At 43.2% G+C, this 14,370-nt stretch overlaps 1 protein-coding gene across 1 annotated transcript in view; it reads left to right on the top strand.

Moving 5' to 3' along the window:
* Positions 1–12,960, top strand: part of ATP11C (ATPase phospholipid transporting 11C) — a 208,372-nt gene extending 195,412 nt beyond the window's left edge. Inside the window, exons 28-29 of the mRNA XM_069074166.1 lie at positions 8,312–8,465; positions 12,473–12,960. Coding sequence (XP_068930267.1) covers positions 8,312–8,465; positions 12,473–12,799 — 481 coding nt within the window. The 3' untranslated portion in view covers positions 12,800–12,960. The remainder of the gene's footprint in view (positions 1–8,311; positions 8,466–12,472) is intronic.
* Positions 12,961–14,370: the final 1,410 nt, after the last annotated feature.

Genomic DNA, 14,370 nt, shown 5'->3' with positions numbered 1-14,370 from the left:
ACCTGGTGGAGAGCTAGTGCTTAATAAAGGTTTGTTGATTGATTGATTCTTCCTCAAGTTGCTTAATTACTTATTGAGAGACAGTGTGATATAGCAGGCTAGATATGGAGTCAGGAAAGCCTGGGTTCACTCCAACCTCTGAGGCTTACTCATTGTGTGGCCTATGCAAATGACTTTACCTCTTTAAGCTTCGGTTTTTTTCATCTGCAAAATGGGAATGATAATACCCATACCACCCACCTTTCAGGGTTATTTTGAGGCTCAGATGAGATGATGTACATGGAACATTTTGCAAACCTTAAAGTGCTCAATCATTGTCTGATAGAACTTGACTTTATTTTCAGCACCTAGCACAGCACAGAGACTATCAGTGTCTATGGCTTGACCCATTGTTTTTGTCGTATGTGCTCCTGCCTCCCTTTCCTTATCTTCATCTTGTTGAGGCAAATAGTCAGGGGAATACATTAAAGCTGGAAGGAACCCTAGAGATTATTTCATCCAACTCCTTCTTTTTATAGAAGTGGACAACTGAGGCACCCAGAGAGGGCAAGGGACTGACCCAAAGTCCTATGGTAGATTAGTTGCAAAACCTGAACTAGATCCTGGCTCATCTGAATCCCGGGTTGGTTCCCTTTTTACAAAGCCATACTACTTAATTGGCCAAGAGGTGAAGACGTGCCTTACACATTGCTATGGGCATAGAGGGCCGGCAACAAATATATGTTGATGGGCAGGAGACCAGACCAGTCTTCTAACTGGATGGTCTCTGTTTATAATAATAGTATATCATGGTCTAAGAGATTAATTGAGCGACTACATAACCTAGTCTCTTAACCAAGGACCAGCCCAGCTAAGGGCCAAGGGACTCATCACTAAAAGGTTGACCAGTAGGGAGTAAAGGTTTTTGACTCTGGCAACCCTTCTAGATCAGGGCTTCTTAAATTTTTTCTGCTCACAGCCCTTTCAGTCCTTCTTAAACTGTGGATCTCGACCCCAGATGGGGTCATGTTATGATCATTTACTAAGATAAGGAGGGTCTATGATGTGCATCAACTCAGGGAAGGACAAATCTCATTGGTGAGAGACAGCATTGTGCCATGGGAAAAGTTCTGAACTTGGACCCAGAAGAACTAGGTTTGAATCCCAGCCACTTTCTAGTTTATGGAACCTTGGATATGGTCCTTAACCTCCCTGGGCCTCAGTTTCCTCCTCTGTAAAACAAGGGGGTTGGGTAGATGGTGTCTATTCTAACTCTACTTCTATGATCTATGATTCTTGAAGGATAGAAATCTGAGAACTACATTTGAAATATGTTCTTGTCACTTGAGACATAATTAGAAGAAGCTTTCACTCTTCTGAAAAGGGCATTGATTTTTATTTCTGAAAGAAAGCCCAATAAGTACAACCCTGGGAAATGAAGATAGGTAGGAAAATTAACTATTTAGAGGGCCGAGGCCTAGAGTTGACAGGCTCTGGAATGTGTAATTATGGCATGCCCACTGTGAGCACAGGGCCAAAGGAAGCCTTCCTTTGTTTTGCTTTTGCTTTGGGTTGTTGTTGAGAGATGTTTCAGTATGGGGGGGGGGTGGCAGGGGAGGAATGGATGGATGACAGTACCATGGAAGTTTAAGACCTTTGATTTTATGGTTAAATGGTACTTCCTGCTCCCTCTGCCAATTGTGACGAATAAAAAATTCAAGAGAGACAGTTTCTGGGTAATTAAAAAAATCATCATTTGCCCAGAAACTCTCTCTTTGGAACTTTTCGTTCACCACACAATGCAAATTAGTGATTTCGTCTGTAACACAACCTAAGATTGTTCTCTGGAGGCATTAAGAAGTGAAGTTGACTTGTCCAGGGTTCCTTGGGCCAGTATTTGTCAGAGGCAAGACTTGAACCATGGTCATCCCAAACCCAAGGCCAATCCTCCAGTCGTTCCACCATGCTGTGAAACTGTGATGAATCTATGCCCCCACTCCTTGTACCAATACAGATCATAACTCCTTCATGTTTTACTATCCTGGACATGTCTCATCCATGTCCTTCTAGCTCTCCTCTACAGAAGAGCTTGTCCTATGGCCTGAAGGCCTTCCCTTGCTTCTTTGGGGGTACCAAACACAGTGCTAGTTAGGCTGTCCATCTCCTGTTTCTCTTGCTCACTATATGGCCTGCCCATCACCATTTTTTCATCATATACATATCAGGTGGCCATGCATGTCCTCAGTGTATGAGCTTTTTTCGGAATATGAAGGAATTCAAGTTGGCTCACCAAAGCTCATATCATCTGGCTAAGCCCAAAACAAGTAAGTCACTCAATCTCTGTTTGCCTCAGTTTTCTTATTCGGAAAATGGGGGATAATAATTACCCTATTTCTCAAGGCTGTTGTGAGGATCAGATGAGGTAATATTTGTTTAAAAAGACGGTCTTAACCCAGTGCCTAGCACATAGTAGGCACTATATCAATACTTTTTTCTTTCCCTTCCCTTCTCTTCTGTGAGCTTCAGTTTCCTTGTCTTTTAAATGGACCTAAGGGTCACACCTGTACATCAGGGTGTTGTTGTACGCCTCAAATGACAGTGTGGGTATCAAGCATCTTGCCAGAGTTAAAGGTTTGATTTAATCATGATACATGCTTATTATTTTGTCTTTCAGCCTCATTTTATTCATCTGCAAAATGAGGGTTCCAATTCCCTCTACGATCTCTAAGATCTCTCAGTACCAAAGCCTATGATATGCATGTCCGATGGTAGTCAGCTACTTCACAGAGTCTGTTGTTGTTATTTAGTCATTTTCAAATGTGTCCAACTCTCCATGGCTTCATTTGGGCTTTTCTTGGCAGAGATCCTGGAATTGTTTGCAGTTTCCTTCTCCAGCTGATTTTACAGATGAGGAAACTGAGGCAAGCTGGGTAAAGTGACTTGCCTAGGGTCACACAGCTAGTAAGTGTCTGAGGCTGGATTTCAACTCATATAGATGGTCTTATCTATTTAGGTCCTCTGTCAAGTAGAATGGATCCCAATCCATTCTCACCTTCTCGTTCTCTGTGTTTACCTCACCGTTGTTCATCATAGGGTTGGCTTCAGTGAAGGCCTTCCTCTGTTTCTTTTGTCATCTCAAGAATACTAATGGTCTTAGTTATCATTAGGTGATTAAGCTAGAGCTGGAAGAGATCTCAGATACCATCTCATTCATCCCTGCCCTCATTTTACAGATGAGGAAATTAAGGCCAAGAGAGGTGATCTGCCCATCTTCTGTAACGATCACTCATTTCTTTGATGCCATTCTTTATGCTGCATCTCCATCATCATTCCGCACCTGCACTGTGTTCCTGCCTGCTCATCCCCACCATGGCCTCTCAGCAATACTAATTTTTAATTCTTCAGAGTCCATCGTGTTCATTCCTGGAAGAATAGGCATGGGGATAGGGACAGGACCTGGGATTTCAATGCTATAAGGAATTCCCAGGTGAGGAAACTCTTTCCACCAGTGCAGGTTGGCACCTTTTCTGCAAGTTATAGTCTCAGACAGCTTCCAGAGTCAGTCACTAAACATTTATTCAGCACCTACTATGTGCTAAGCACTGCACTAAATGCTGGCAATACAAATACAAAAAAGAGGGCCTGTCCCTACTCTCAAAGCCCTTTCTAATCTAATGGGGGAAGATGACACACAAAAACAAGTTAGAAGGGGTGGGAAAGAAAGGGAAGGTACCTGGCAAGGGCATGATGATGGAAAGGTCTGAAGAAGTGCAGCCAGGTGGGAATCAAGAACTGGCTGGCCTGGGCAGCCTACTTAAACGGGAGATTCTGAGAGGAGCTCTCCAACCTCCACCCTCCCACCAGAGACAAGCCCCACTGAGGAGTGAAGTGGCTTGCCCTAGCTTACACACCAGGAGAATACTGGTGTCCCCATCAAGAAGTTTGGGGTCATTAAAAGAACTCTGCACTTCCTCAAAGACAATTTCACCCATTTTCTTCCTCTTCCTCTTGTTTAATTCTAAGCCCATCTTCATCTCCATGTCCATTTGCAGTGTCTGTCCAAGATACATCCATTGATGGATGAGCTCTATGCATTGTTCATCCAACTGTGTGTCATAGTCTGGACAATATACATTCTTCATCTACTGTTTTCATCAAAGCTTGGAACACTGCAGAGTCTCCTGGATGGAATCCATAAGTGCTCAAGAGCCCAACAAGATACATAGGAAAAATCGGAGCCCAATGACAGGACAATTTAAACATTTTTGGCTCCCCCTACCCCCCTACATTTTAAAAAAAATAATACAAGTGTAAGACAATCATTAAGGCCCTCTCTGACTTCGGTATTCTCTGATCTATACCAAGGAGGAAAAATATACATTTTTCTATGTATTTTTGGCAGTAGAACTATTAAGTACTAGTACTACTGTTAAAAATTACTAACATTCCCATAGTTCTTTAAGATTGGAAAAGCACTTTTTTATTGTCTCATCTGATCTTCACAACAACCCCTGGGAGGTATCCCCATTTTACAGATGAAGAAACTGAGACAGACCCAGGTTAAGTGATTTGCCCAGGGTCCTGCAGCTAGTAAATGACAGGCAGGATTTGAACTTGGGTCTTCCTAATTCTAGCATTCTTAAACCACTGAACCACTGAGATGTCTCCCAAGTATACACATGACTGAGTCCAAGTACAATGTGAATATAAACAAGCTGGCTGAGCGTGACCAGAGACTATATGAAATCCCTTGCTTAAGTGTTGTCAGAGCTAATCTTGAGGCCACTGGGGTCTTGATATTGATGTCTGAGACAGAGGGAGTGGTGATGAGACTTTGGACACAAAGACAACATAAAAATGTAGAGATTAGTGTTTCTGGCCTCACGTCCTTAAGGCCTAGCATCGTACCTGGTGGAGCATCTTAGAAGCTTAGCTTTCTGAGTTGCATTGGACCTCAGAGATCATCTAGTCTACTATCTACTATATCTTTATGTCAAATGATCATTTAACCATCACCTGGATACTTCCAGTGATAGAGATTTTGTTGTTAGGCAGTTGTTTCAGTCATGTCTGACTCTCTGTGACCCCATCTGGGGTTTTCTCTGCCAAGATACTGGAGTGGTCTGCCATTTCCTTCTCCAGCTCATTTTACAGATGAGGAAACTGAGGCAAGCAGGGTGCAGTGACTGGACTGGGGTCACACAGCTAGTAAGTGTCTGAGGCTAGATTTGGACTCAGGTCTTCCTGACTCCAGGCCTGGTGCTCTATCCACTGCAGTTGCTCACCTAGATGCCTGTTATAGTGATAGGGAATTCACAACCTAATGAAACAGCCCATCCCACTTTGATAAAAAGTTTTTCCTTAAAACAAAAGTCCAAATCTTGCTCTTGTGGGTCAAGAACTAGGGGAAACCTCACAGGAGTCTAACTCCTGCATCTTCAAATGAAGAAAGTGAGGTCAAAAGAGGTTAAGAGGTACACAGTAGAATTTGAACCCAGATCTTTCTGACTCCAGATCCAATGCCCCATCTCCTTACTACACCATGCTTTCTCCCTTATAATTACTGCTCACTGTTCCTTGTTCTGCCCTCTGGGGCCAAGCAGAACAAATATAATATGTCTTTCATATGGCAAGCCTTAAAAGACTTGAAGAGATCTGCTATGTCTTCCTTTCAGGCTAGATACATCCCCCGTTACTTCAACAAGTCCTTGTCTTCGGTTCTTCCCCCTACCCCCCAGTTGGCCTCCTGGATGTGCTCCAGTTTATCAATGTCCTTCTTGAAATGGGGAACGCAGAAACTGAAGATGTGTTCTGTAAAGGCCTGACACAGTGTCACTGTCGTCTGACCCCATTTGACCTTTGGGTTTGTGTGGTGGCTAATGTTAAGCTTCCAGTTCACTAAGTCCCCAAGGTCCTTTCCCCCCATGTATAGCTGAGTCTCCTTCATTTTCTACTTGTACATTTGGCCTTTTGAACTCCAGTATGTAGAACTATATAGTTATTTTTGCTAACTTTTGTCTTCTTTTATTCAGCCCATTAAAAAAATTGAGGCCTTTTGGAGGCCTGATTCTATCATCCAATTTATAAGCCATTCTTTGCAGCTTGAAGTAATCTCCATATTTCATAAGCATGTAAGCCATATCTTCATGCAAATCACGAATTACCCCCCAAAACCCACAACAAAATGGTGAACAGAACAGGGACAGAGCCCTGTGGCCTTCCACTGGAGTCCACCCTTCATGGTGACATCAACTCATTACTTTCCACTCTTGGCACTTTTTAAGATAAAAATAAGTTAAGAAGTAGTACTAAATATAGAGAATTATGGTATGCAGGGCAAGAGTGCCCTCTAACTACCTGATGGCTTTTCAGCATTGTGTAACAGAGGTCCATTTAATTCATTCGTAACCCTAAAAACTGCCTAGACCTTAAGTATGACTTCAGTTCAAATCCAGCTGTGAATTTAACAATATTTTTATGACCTAATAGCCTCTCTTTGGCCGATAAGAAATTGATTATTGGCTTTAAGCTGTATAGAATAATTCCAATTTCCTTTGTGTCCCTTGGTAATAGCAAATCTGTTTCCCTTGCTTTTTTTACATTAATATGGATATGATTACTGCATTTCACATTCAAGAGATTCTTCCTATCTCAACAGCCAGCGGAGAATATTTCCAGTTATCCATCTCCTAAGTGGTCTCTAGAAAGGCTTGTTTTGGTAGACTAATCTGAACTGATAGTGTGAGAATTACTATTCGCCTCATGGAGGGCAAACCTTTTCTTACATTGCCTACTTTACCATTTTTCTTAAATGTTTTAAAATATATTTTCATTTATTCTGTAAATATACGTTAACATTTTTTAACATTCATTTTAAAACTTTTGAGTTCCAAATTCTGTCCTGCCCCTCGCCACCTTGGGAAGGCAAGAAATATGATATTGATGATACACAGGAAGTCATACAAATCATTTCCATATTAGCCATGTTGCAAAAGAAATCACACATGAGAAAAAAACAAGAAAAATTAAGAAAGTTTTAAAAAGTACATTTTTTTATTGTTAACAGCCACACTAGAATCCAAATAGATTTGGGCCTATGGTCACTATTTTCCATCCCCCTGTCCATCCATCCATCCATCTGTCCGTCAAGCAAATATTTGTTTGTGAAGCACCTACCACATGCTAAGAGCTTAGTTAACAAAGATACAGGAGCAAAGGTCATATAGATAGATCTATGGAAACACAACTATCTACCTATAGGCTGGAGAACCAAGCCTAATATACCTTCAGTTTAGGATATTGGTTTTTTTATTGGTATTGGTATTAAGGCTTTAAGTTTCATTAACAGATTTTGTTTTTATATCACAGTTATTTCTAAATAGACTTATACTTTTAGCTCTTATCCTGTATTACCTGTCCTCTTCTCTCGACACCTTTGCACCCAATGAGCCTTCCTTTGTTACAAAGTAAAACAGTTAACTAAAACCAACCAACATAGCAATGGAATTGGAACCGTTTTCAACATTCTTAACTCATCGTCCCCTGCCTCTCCAATGAAAGGATTAAAGTCCATATTCTCATCTCTTCTCTGGGCCCTCAGTTGGTCATTAACAGTTACACGGCAAGACAGGTGCCTGATAACTTGCATAACTTAGGGCCTTTACCAGCAAAGGAAGAACTCTGATATTAAGGCCTTCAAGATTCTCTGAATATGGATATGTTGTATCAGAAACATACCCACTGGACACAAAATTTTGTGCAATGCCAGGGCTTGTCAACATGCCTGATAGATACTTTCAGTTCTCAAGATATTATGAGATGGCTTCTGGTTTCTATGTGACATATTAAAAGCTTTTACATTCTTGGTGGTCATGCTCTACTCTCTTGGTAAAAGATGGATTTTGTATGTTTGAAGGTGAGTCTCCAAGTCATGTTTATATTAATGAAAGCAGTAGGGGCAAATGGAATCTCTGTCCTCCTAAAACTTCATCTGAATTTCTCATGAAATAAATATCTTGAAGCCTTGGTGTTCTCCAGTGCTCAGAAACATTTACCATTTGGCAGCTGATGAGCTGAGGGCCTGGTTGTTTTCAAATCAGAAGGGTTTTACCATCATCTTTCTTACAAAATATTTGACTAATTTTTGTTTGTTTGTTTGTTTTGTTTATTTTATTTTATTTTTTTGCCAAGATGGGCAAGGGATGGTGGTTTCTATGGACAAGTATTTGTGTTAATGTACCTAGTTAAGGTTTTTATTAAGTTTGTTTCCTTGACATCCTAGTGATTCAACAAGTGACAGCTGCTTCATTCTCTTTATTCTTCTTCACTCCAGGCCTTTTCTCAAGCAGCAAAGGATGTATTTTGTATTTGCCCACATGATGACTTCTGTATCAACATGGCTGACAATGATTCTTCTGGTATTTGTTGGCCTTTTCCCTGAGATTCTTATGATAGCGATTAAAAATGTCAGGAGAAGGACTCCCCAGGTAAGTCCTGAACCTAATTTATACAATTGTTTCTGAGCAAGGCTTTTCTCTACCAGGAGTGAAAAAAAAGTTGCTGTAGAATTGCATCCATCGCTGCATGTTAAACCCCTCCCTGCAGGCCCATCTCTTCCATACCACCTCTGCATTAACAAGTATAGTTAAAACTGGGTTGCCTGGCCAGATGGTAAGTAGCCATGTAAACAGTTTTCTGTTATAGACTTATACAGTTCCTGGAGCCTAGGACCTCTTCCACATGGGAATGGTGAAACCTGGACACCTAGCTTTGCCCTTATGGTTCTTACCTGATAGACAGTTGTCCCTTGGGTTCTTTGGACCCGAAGGCTGACTCTGTGGTGGTTGATTGGGCAATATGGTCCTCTTCAGTGTACTTGCATCAAACCCAAAATGTTCTATGTTTTCTCTTTGAACAACTTCAATTGTCTGAGGCTCATGAAATGTCATTGCCCTCTGTCAGCCTAATTGCTTGGTCCTGTGTTGTCTGTCATGTTTTCTGAATATGTCAGGAAAACATTGAGAAAGGAAAAGATAAACAAGGCTAGCATAGATGATTTGAACCCTTTCCCATTTTGATGAACAGCTTCATTAAAAGTGGCAGATCCATGCCTATGGGAGCTCATCTTATTAGTCAGACCCCCTAACACCAAGTTTCTGGTGTATTGACAGCAGCCAGAAGCTGTGACCACAATGGGCCTATATGACCAAATTGACTGATCAGCCACCAAACTGGTTAGACTTAATTTTTTTTTCTTCCAATTGAATTGCTATAATTGATTAGTTGTTTTTAGTATCATGTAGACATGGGCAGAGAAATCTTTACTAGGCAAAATGGGGCCTTAACATGATGCACTGTCCCAGGTCTGAAAAGGCAAAACCAGGAAGCATTGCAGCAGGAATGCTGACAAACTGTATGAAGTAAACACAGTTTGACTTAATGAGGCCCGTTTGTGTATACATGTGTATTATTGGGTGCGGGGCAACATATATTAATTTCCCAAGGGTACCAATGGCCCATGTTCTCCTCTTCCTTTTTTTTAATCCTCCAAAGATTTTCCCTCCTTCCGTCCTGGTTCTTAGTCTCGAGGATAAAGCAGTGATGTTTTAACAACTGATTCTACTTTCTGATCTGTTGCTGGCTAGTGAAGATTGTTCATCTTCCCTATCTCTCTCTCTCTCTGGCTCTCCTCCAGAAGAATTCATGGGGAATTTGGGGCAGGAATCAATCAATAAATTAATAAACATTTAGTAAGTACCTGCTATACTCCAGGCACTGTGCTAAATGCTGGGAAATATGGTGAGATAAAAAATATTTCTAGATCAAAGCTGTTGAAGATTGTTTCTATTCTTGTTGTTGTTGTACTTAAAATTTGAAATGAGGTGACTTTCAGCAGCTCTTCTCAATATGTTGAGTACTCTATAGCAGAGGTGTCAAGCTCGAATAGAAATGGATCCCTTAGAAAACCACAAATTGACATTATTTCTGTTGTGTTATATTTCTGTTTTGTGAAACATTTCCCAGTGACCTTATAATCTGGTTCCAGCTGCCCATCTTTGGCTAGTGAGTTTGACACCTCTGCTGGGATACTTCAAAATTTCCCTTTTGCCCCCAGCTTAAGTAAGATAGAGGATCCTGACAACATTGCTCCCATCCAGGAATAAATCTGAACCCCAAGCTCTCAAAATCACAATAAGACAATTTGAGTCTTTGAAAAGAACCCCTGGTGACCTTCCTTACGTTCTTTAAACCTGAGCACACATACTCTTCCAAGCTAAGTATAGCTCAGGAGCCCATTCCCATTGATATACTTGGGGCAGTCTCTATGCAGGGAGCTCTAGCGGAAGGCATAGAGTTTTTTTTACTTATAATGTGCCTTCACTTTCCATGGGGCATTTGCTAGACCAGATTTACCTACACCTTCCTCTGCCCCTGCCATTGAGAGGGGATTCCTCTAGGAGGGCTCCTCTTTCCATCTAGTGTCTGAATGACAAACTCGACTTCCTTGAAGCTTCAGAAAAGAAACCCTCATGGGGACCCAGCAGTACTGCTCCTCCTCTTTTTCCTGGGAAAGAAGGTAGAAAGGAGAAAATGTCAAAGCAATTTAAACTCTTATTGATGGGTAAAGGATGGTTTATAGGTTGGAGCCCATGACTCTCCTTCCTCCCTCCCCTGGGATTCTTTGTGGTATAAATGTGACCTTGGGTTCTTAAAGTCTGTGTCACCAACACCCACTTAAGAATTTCCTTTCAAGGCAAGTATTTGTGATATTGAATTGGAGGTCCTCTACTGATATGGAGAGGGGACACAATCTTCTTCACTGGAAGGGATGACCCATACCAGGGATATTATAGAGCCTGGAGTTACTGCTATTTAGGTAAAGTAACAAGTCAGCCACTCTTGAGGCCCTAAATGAGGCAGTGATCTGAAGTTATGGTGAGGGAAAGGGAGTCCTTAATATACCCCTAAATGTCACAAACTATCATTTATCAAGCCATGGGTTAGCAAACTACAACCTGAGGGCCAATATAATAAAACTTTATTTAAAAATACAAAAGCCATCCTTAGCTTGCAGCTGGTGGGCTGAATTTGACCCACAGGCTCTAGTTTGCCAACTCCTGCACTAAATAATCAATAAGTTGGGGAATTTCTTCCACAGCTTCAACCAGAGTGTGGCAAGGAATTGGTTTGGAGCACTTTTTTTAAAGCAATCGGGGTTAAGTAACTTGTTCAAGGTTACCTGGCCAGGTGTTTCTGGGTGGGTGCTAAGTATCAGAGCCCAGATTTGATCCCAGGTCATCCCAACACTGGAGCTGGTGCTCTTACTCGCTGTGCTACCTGGCCACCTCTGGAGCACTTTCTAATGGGTCTGGACTCTACACTTTGGCTCTATGGAGAAGGCCACATCCTCTCACCCCTTGCCAAATGGTGTTCACAATCAGAAACTCCTGGATGGTTCCTTGGTCCCTCTGCTAGAGGGTGGAGAAGGTGGCAACCATGTGGAACAAGGGACTTAGCAGGAGCTTTTGTCCCTTTAGTCAGAGGTCAGAGCCCTTGGTCCCATCCACATGGCACCAAAGTCCATGTACCCAGCTATACTCCAACCCTAGATGTGTATGAAGATACACATCTTTGTCAGCAGCATGTCTCTGAGTAGCCCGAGAGTTGTGATGCCACCAGCACCACAACGTTAGGCATATAAACATTAGGCTACCATAGAAAGCTATGCTTCCCCACATAAGACTCCTTAACTAGTTGAGCTCCTGCCACGTCATTGGGTGATCCATACTAAGAAGTGACCCTCAGGCCAGGCTTGCCTTAGACTCCCATCCAAATTATAATGTTGTAAGGCTCCTCCCTGACCCACCAGCACCAGAGGGAGCATCACGGAGAGGCAGTACTCCTCATGCTTTGTCCAAGATCCTTTGCAAAGACATGGGTTTGACTGTTAAAAGAGGTAAGGGAAAGATACAATTCCTCTCTTCCCCTCCTCCTCCTCTTCTCTTCCCTCTGCCCCTCCGCACTTCCACTCCAGGCCCATATGGCTCTGAAGCCACCAAGATAGTGAGCAGTGGAGAGGCCAAGAGAGTGTGGATTTGCTGGGGCGTCATGAAGTCTCCCTGCTTTCTTGTTGGAAGCCTGGCTCACAATGTACTCTATTTTCTGGCTGGTATTTGTGCTCTCTGGGAAATTCAGGCTCTTCTGTTCTAGCAGCCATCCCTGATAGCTTTGCAGAGCAAGGGGCCTTCTGATTGAGCAAGGGGCCTTCTGATCGAGCAAAGGGCCTTCTGATCATGGCAGGGGCTGCCCCATACAGGGGTAGACACGATGTTTGGAAGGCTAGTCAGAAGTTCTGAGAGGTCCAAGCAGGGGATTGGGCGCTGGGGGGTGGTCGGTGGGGCAAGGAATGGGATCTTGCAGATATATTGCTATATTTAGCCCTGGTTTGTATACCCTGCTCCAATAAGCTGTCTTCTCCATTTTCCCCCTCCAGGGAGGCCTGACAGTGGGTGAATTCCCAGGTACTCTGGATAATATTCCTTTCAGCCCTATTCCTGTGTATCTAGATGATGCTATAGTGCAGGAAGCCCTGAACCCCGGGATCTATGCCCGACTGCTTCTCCAGTTTCTCGTCCAACCGTCGGACCTTTGTAGATGGCAGGGCTATGTCTCCTACAGGGGCTCCCCCACCCACTATGCTCTCCCCACCAATCTTACAGCCTACCTTGAGTGCCGACTTTACCACCAGTTTGGCCCCCTCGACTCCAAGCAGTGGCTGGAGGTATACCAGAATGTCAATAGAGTTTTGGGCATATACTGATAAGTATAAGATTCCTCTCTCTGGGGCTCTGCCACCTGGGATGCTTGGAGTGTCCAGCCATCCAGTCACAGCTGCCATTGCCTTCAAGGATGCCAGCACCAATGACCGCCTAGTGCCTGTGCCGCTGTGAACTCTCACAGCAATAAAACTAACGGTTGACAGCCTGTTTGTTTGGTGTCCTCTTTGAGGGGTAGCTCTAGATGGGGTGGGAATTGGTGGGGATTGAGAGAGTTGCTATGTGCATTATTATACCCACCAGCTTCCCTGGGGCCCTCATATCCCCCTCCCCCCTCTCTTGCCCCAGGTCAGCATTGAGGCTTTAGAGCATTAGGAGGCCAATAGCATCTTTGAAAAGAAATAGTGAGATAGGCTCTATGGGCTGTGACATTCTAGTTATCGCAGATCATTTTCCCCATCACTAATCTATAAACACATTGACTACATCTCCCTAGCAGTGTGTATAATTTGCGGGTGTGAGGGTGGATTTGGGGGCAAATGATAGAGTCCTTCCCAAGCTGGCCTAAATTCTATCCAGGAATCTGACCTTCTCCTCTCCTCCTCTCCCCCGCTTCCCCTGCCAAGAACAGTGGGTTGCTCATTGCTGCACCTTTCAGCTCCAACTTTCCTATCCCTTGGCCCAAAGCTGTCCACTCTCCTCCCCTCCCACCCCTTTGGCAAAAGCTGAGGAGTTTAGATGTCTTAGTCTTTCCCCAAATGAGTGGCAGATGGCAAATCCTTTGGGGCAAGCAAAGCCTAGAACCCTGAGGAATCTTGGTAAATCGCCATCTCTCACCTAGAGGAGATAGACTGGAAGGTAGGGGCTGCACCAAAGACCACATGCTTCTGGAACAGGCATCAGACATGAAAGGCAAGGGGGAGGTAAGTACTGCTTATTCCAAGGAGGCAGGTAATGATTTCACTTGGTGACCTGTGCTTGGGAAAGACACCACAGATGGTATCCTGATATGACCTGTTCTTTTGAGACTGGAGAGCCATTGAGGGAAAAATGTTGGACTAAGATAGCAAGGCAACCCCTGCTTCCTACCTACCCTGCCTCACCAATGTGGCAGAAGTTCTCCTAGCCTCTTCATACACATAGCCAAAGCTTTGCATGATAGCATGTCCATCTGGACTTGAGCAGTTACTTTTGAGATGCTTACTCAGAAGCTGTGTGATCTTTAGCAAGTGCCTTTCCCTACCTATCAAATGAAGGGGTTGCACTCGATAATTACTTGGGTCCTTTCTAGTTCCGATACTATGGCATCTGTGACACTTCGAAGAGACAAGGCCATGCCCAATTGTTGGTTGTGGTCAGCAGCCAATATAGAAGTGGCCTTAGTTTCAAGGATGTTTAGTGTGGGATACTTATCAAAAAATGGTTTTGAAACGGTTCAGGAGAGTCCAGGTGGCACGTGACTGCTTATCCTATACATTCAGTTATGTCAAAGGGAGAAACACACTGCTGTGAATTATTATGTCTCAGTGCAGGAAGATGCTGGTCTAATGAATGATCTCACTGATTTTCTCCCTGTCTGCTCACTGGGGGATGAGGGCTAGGGGTGGGGGTGGGG

Source organism: Petaurus breviceps, unplaced genomic scaffold (assembly GCF_028583685.1).
Source record: "Petaurus breviceps papuanus isolate PSGF00001 unplaced genomic scaffold, PetGlider_PUasm1.0 90881, whole genome shotgun sequence".
Taxonomy (NCBI): domain Eukaryota; kingdom Metazoa; phylum Chordata; class Mammalia; order Diprotodontia; family Petauridae; genus Petaurus; species Petaurus breviceps.
This window is presented reverse-complemented; position numbering and strand designations above follow the sequence as displayed.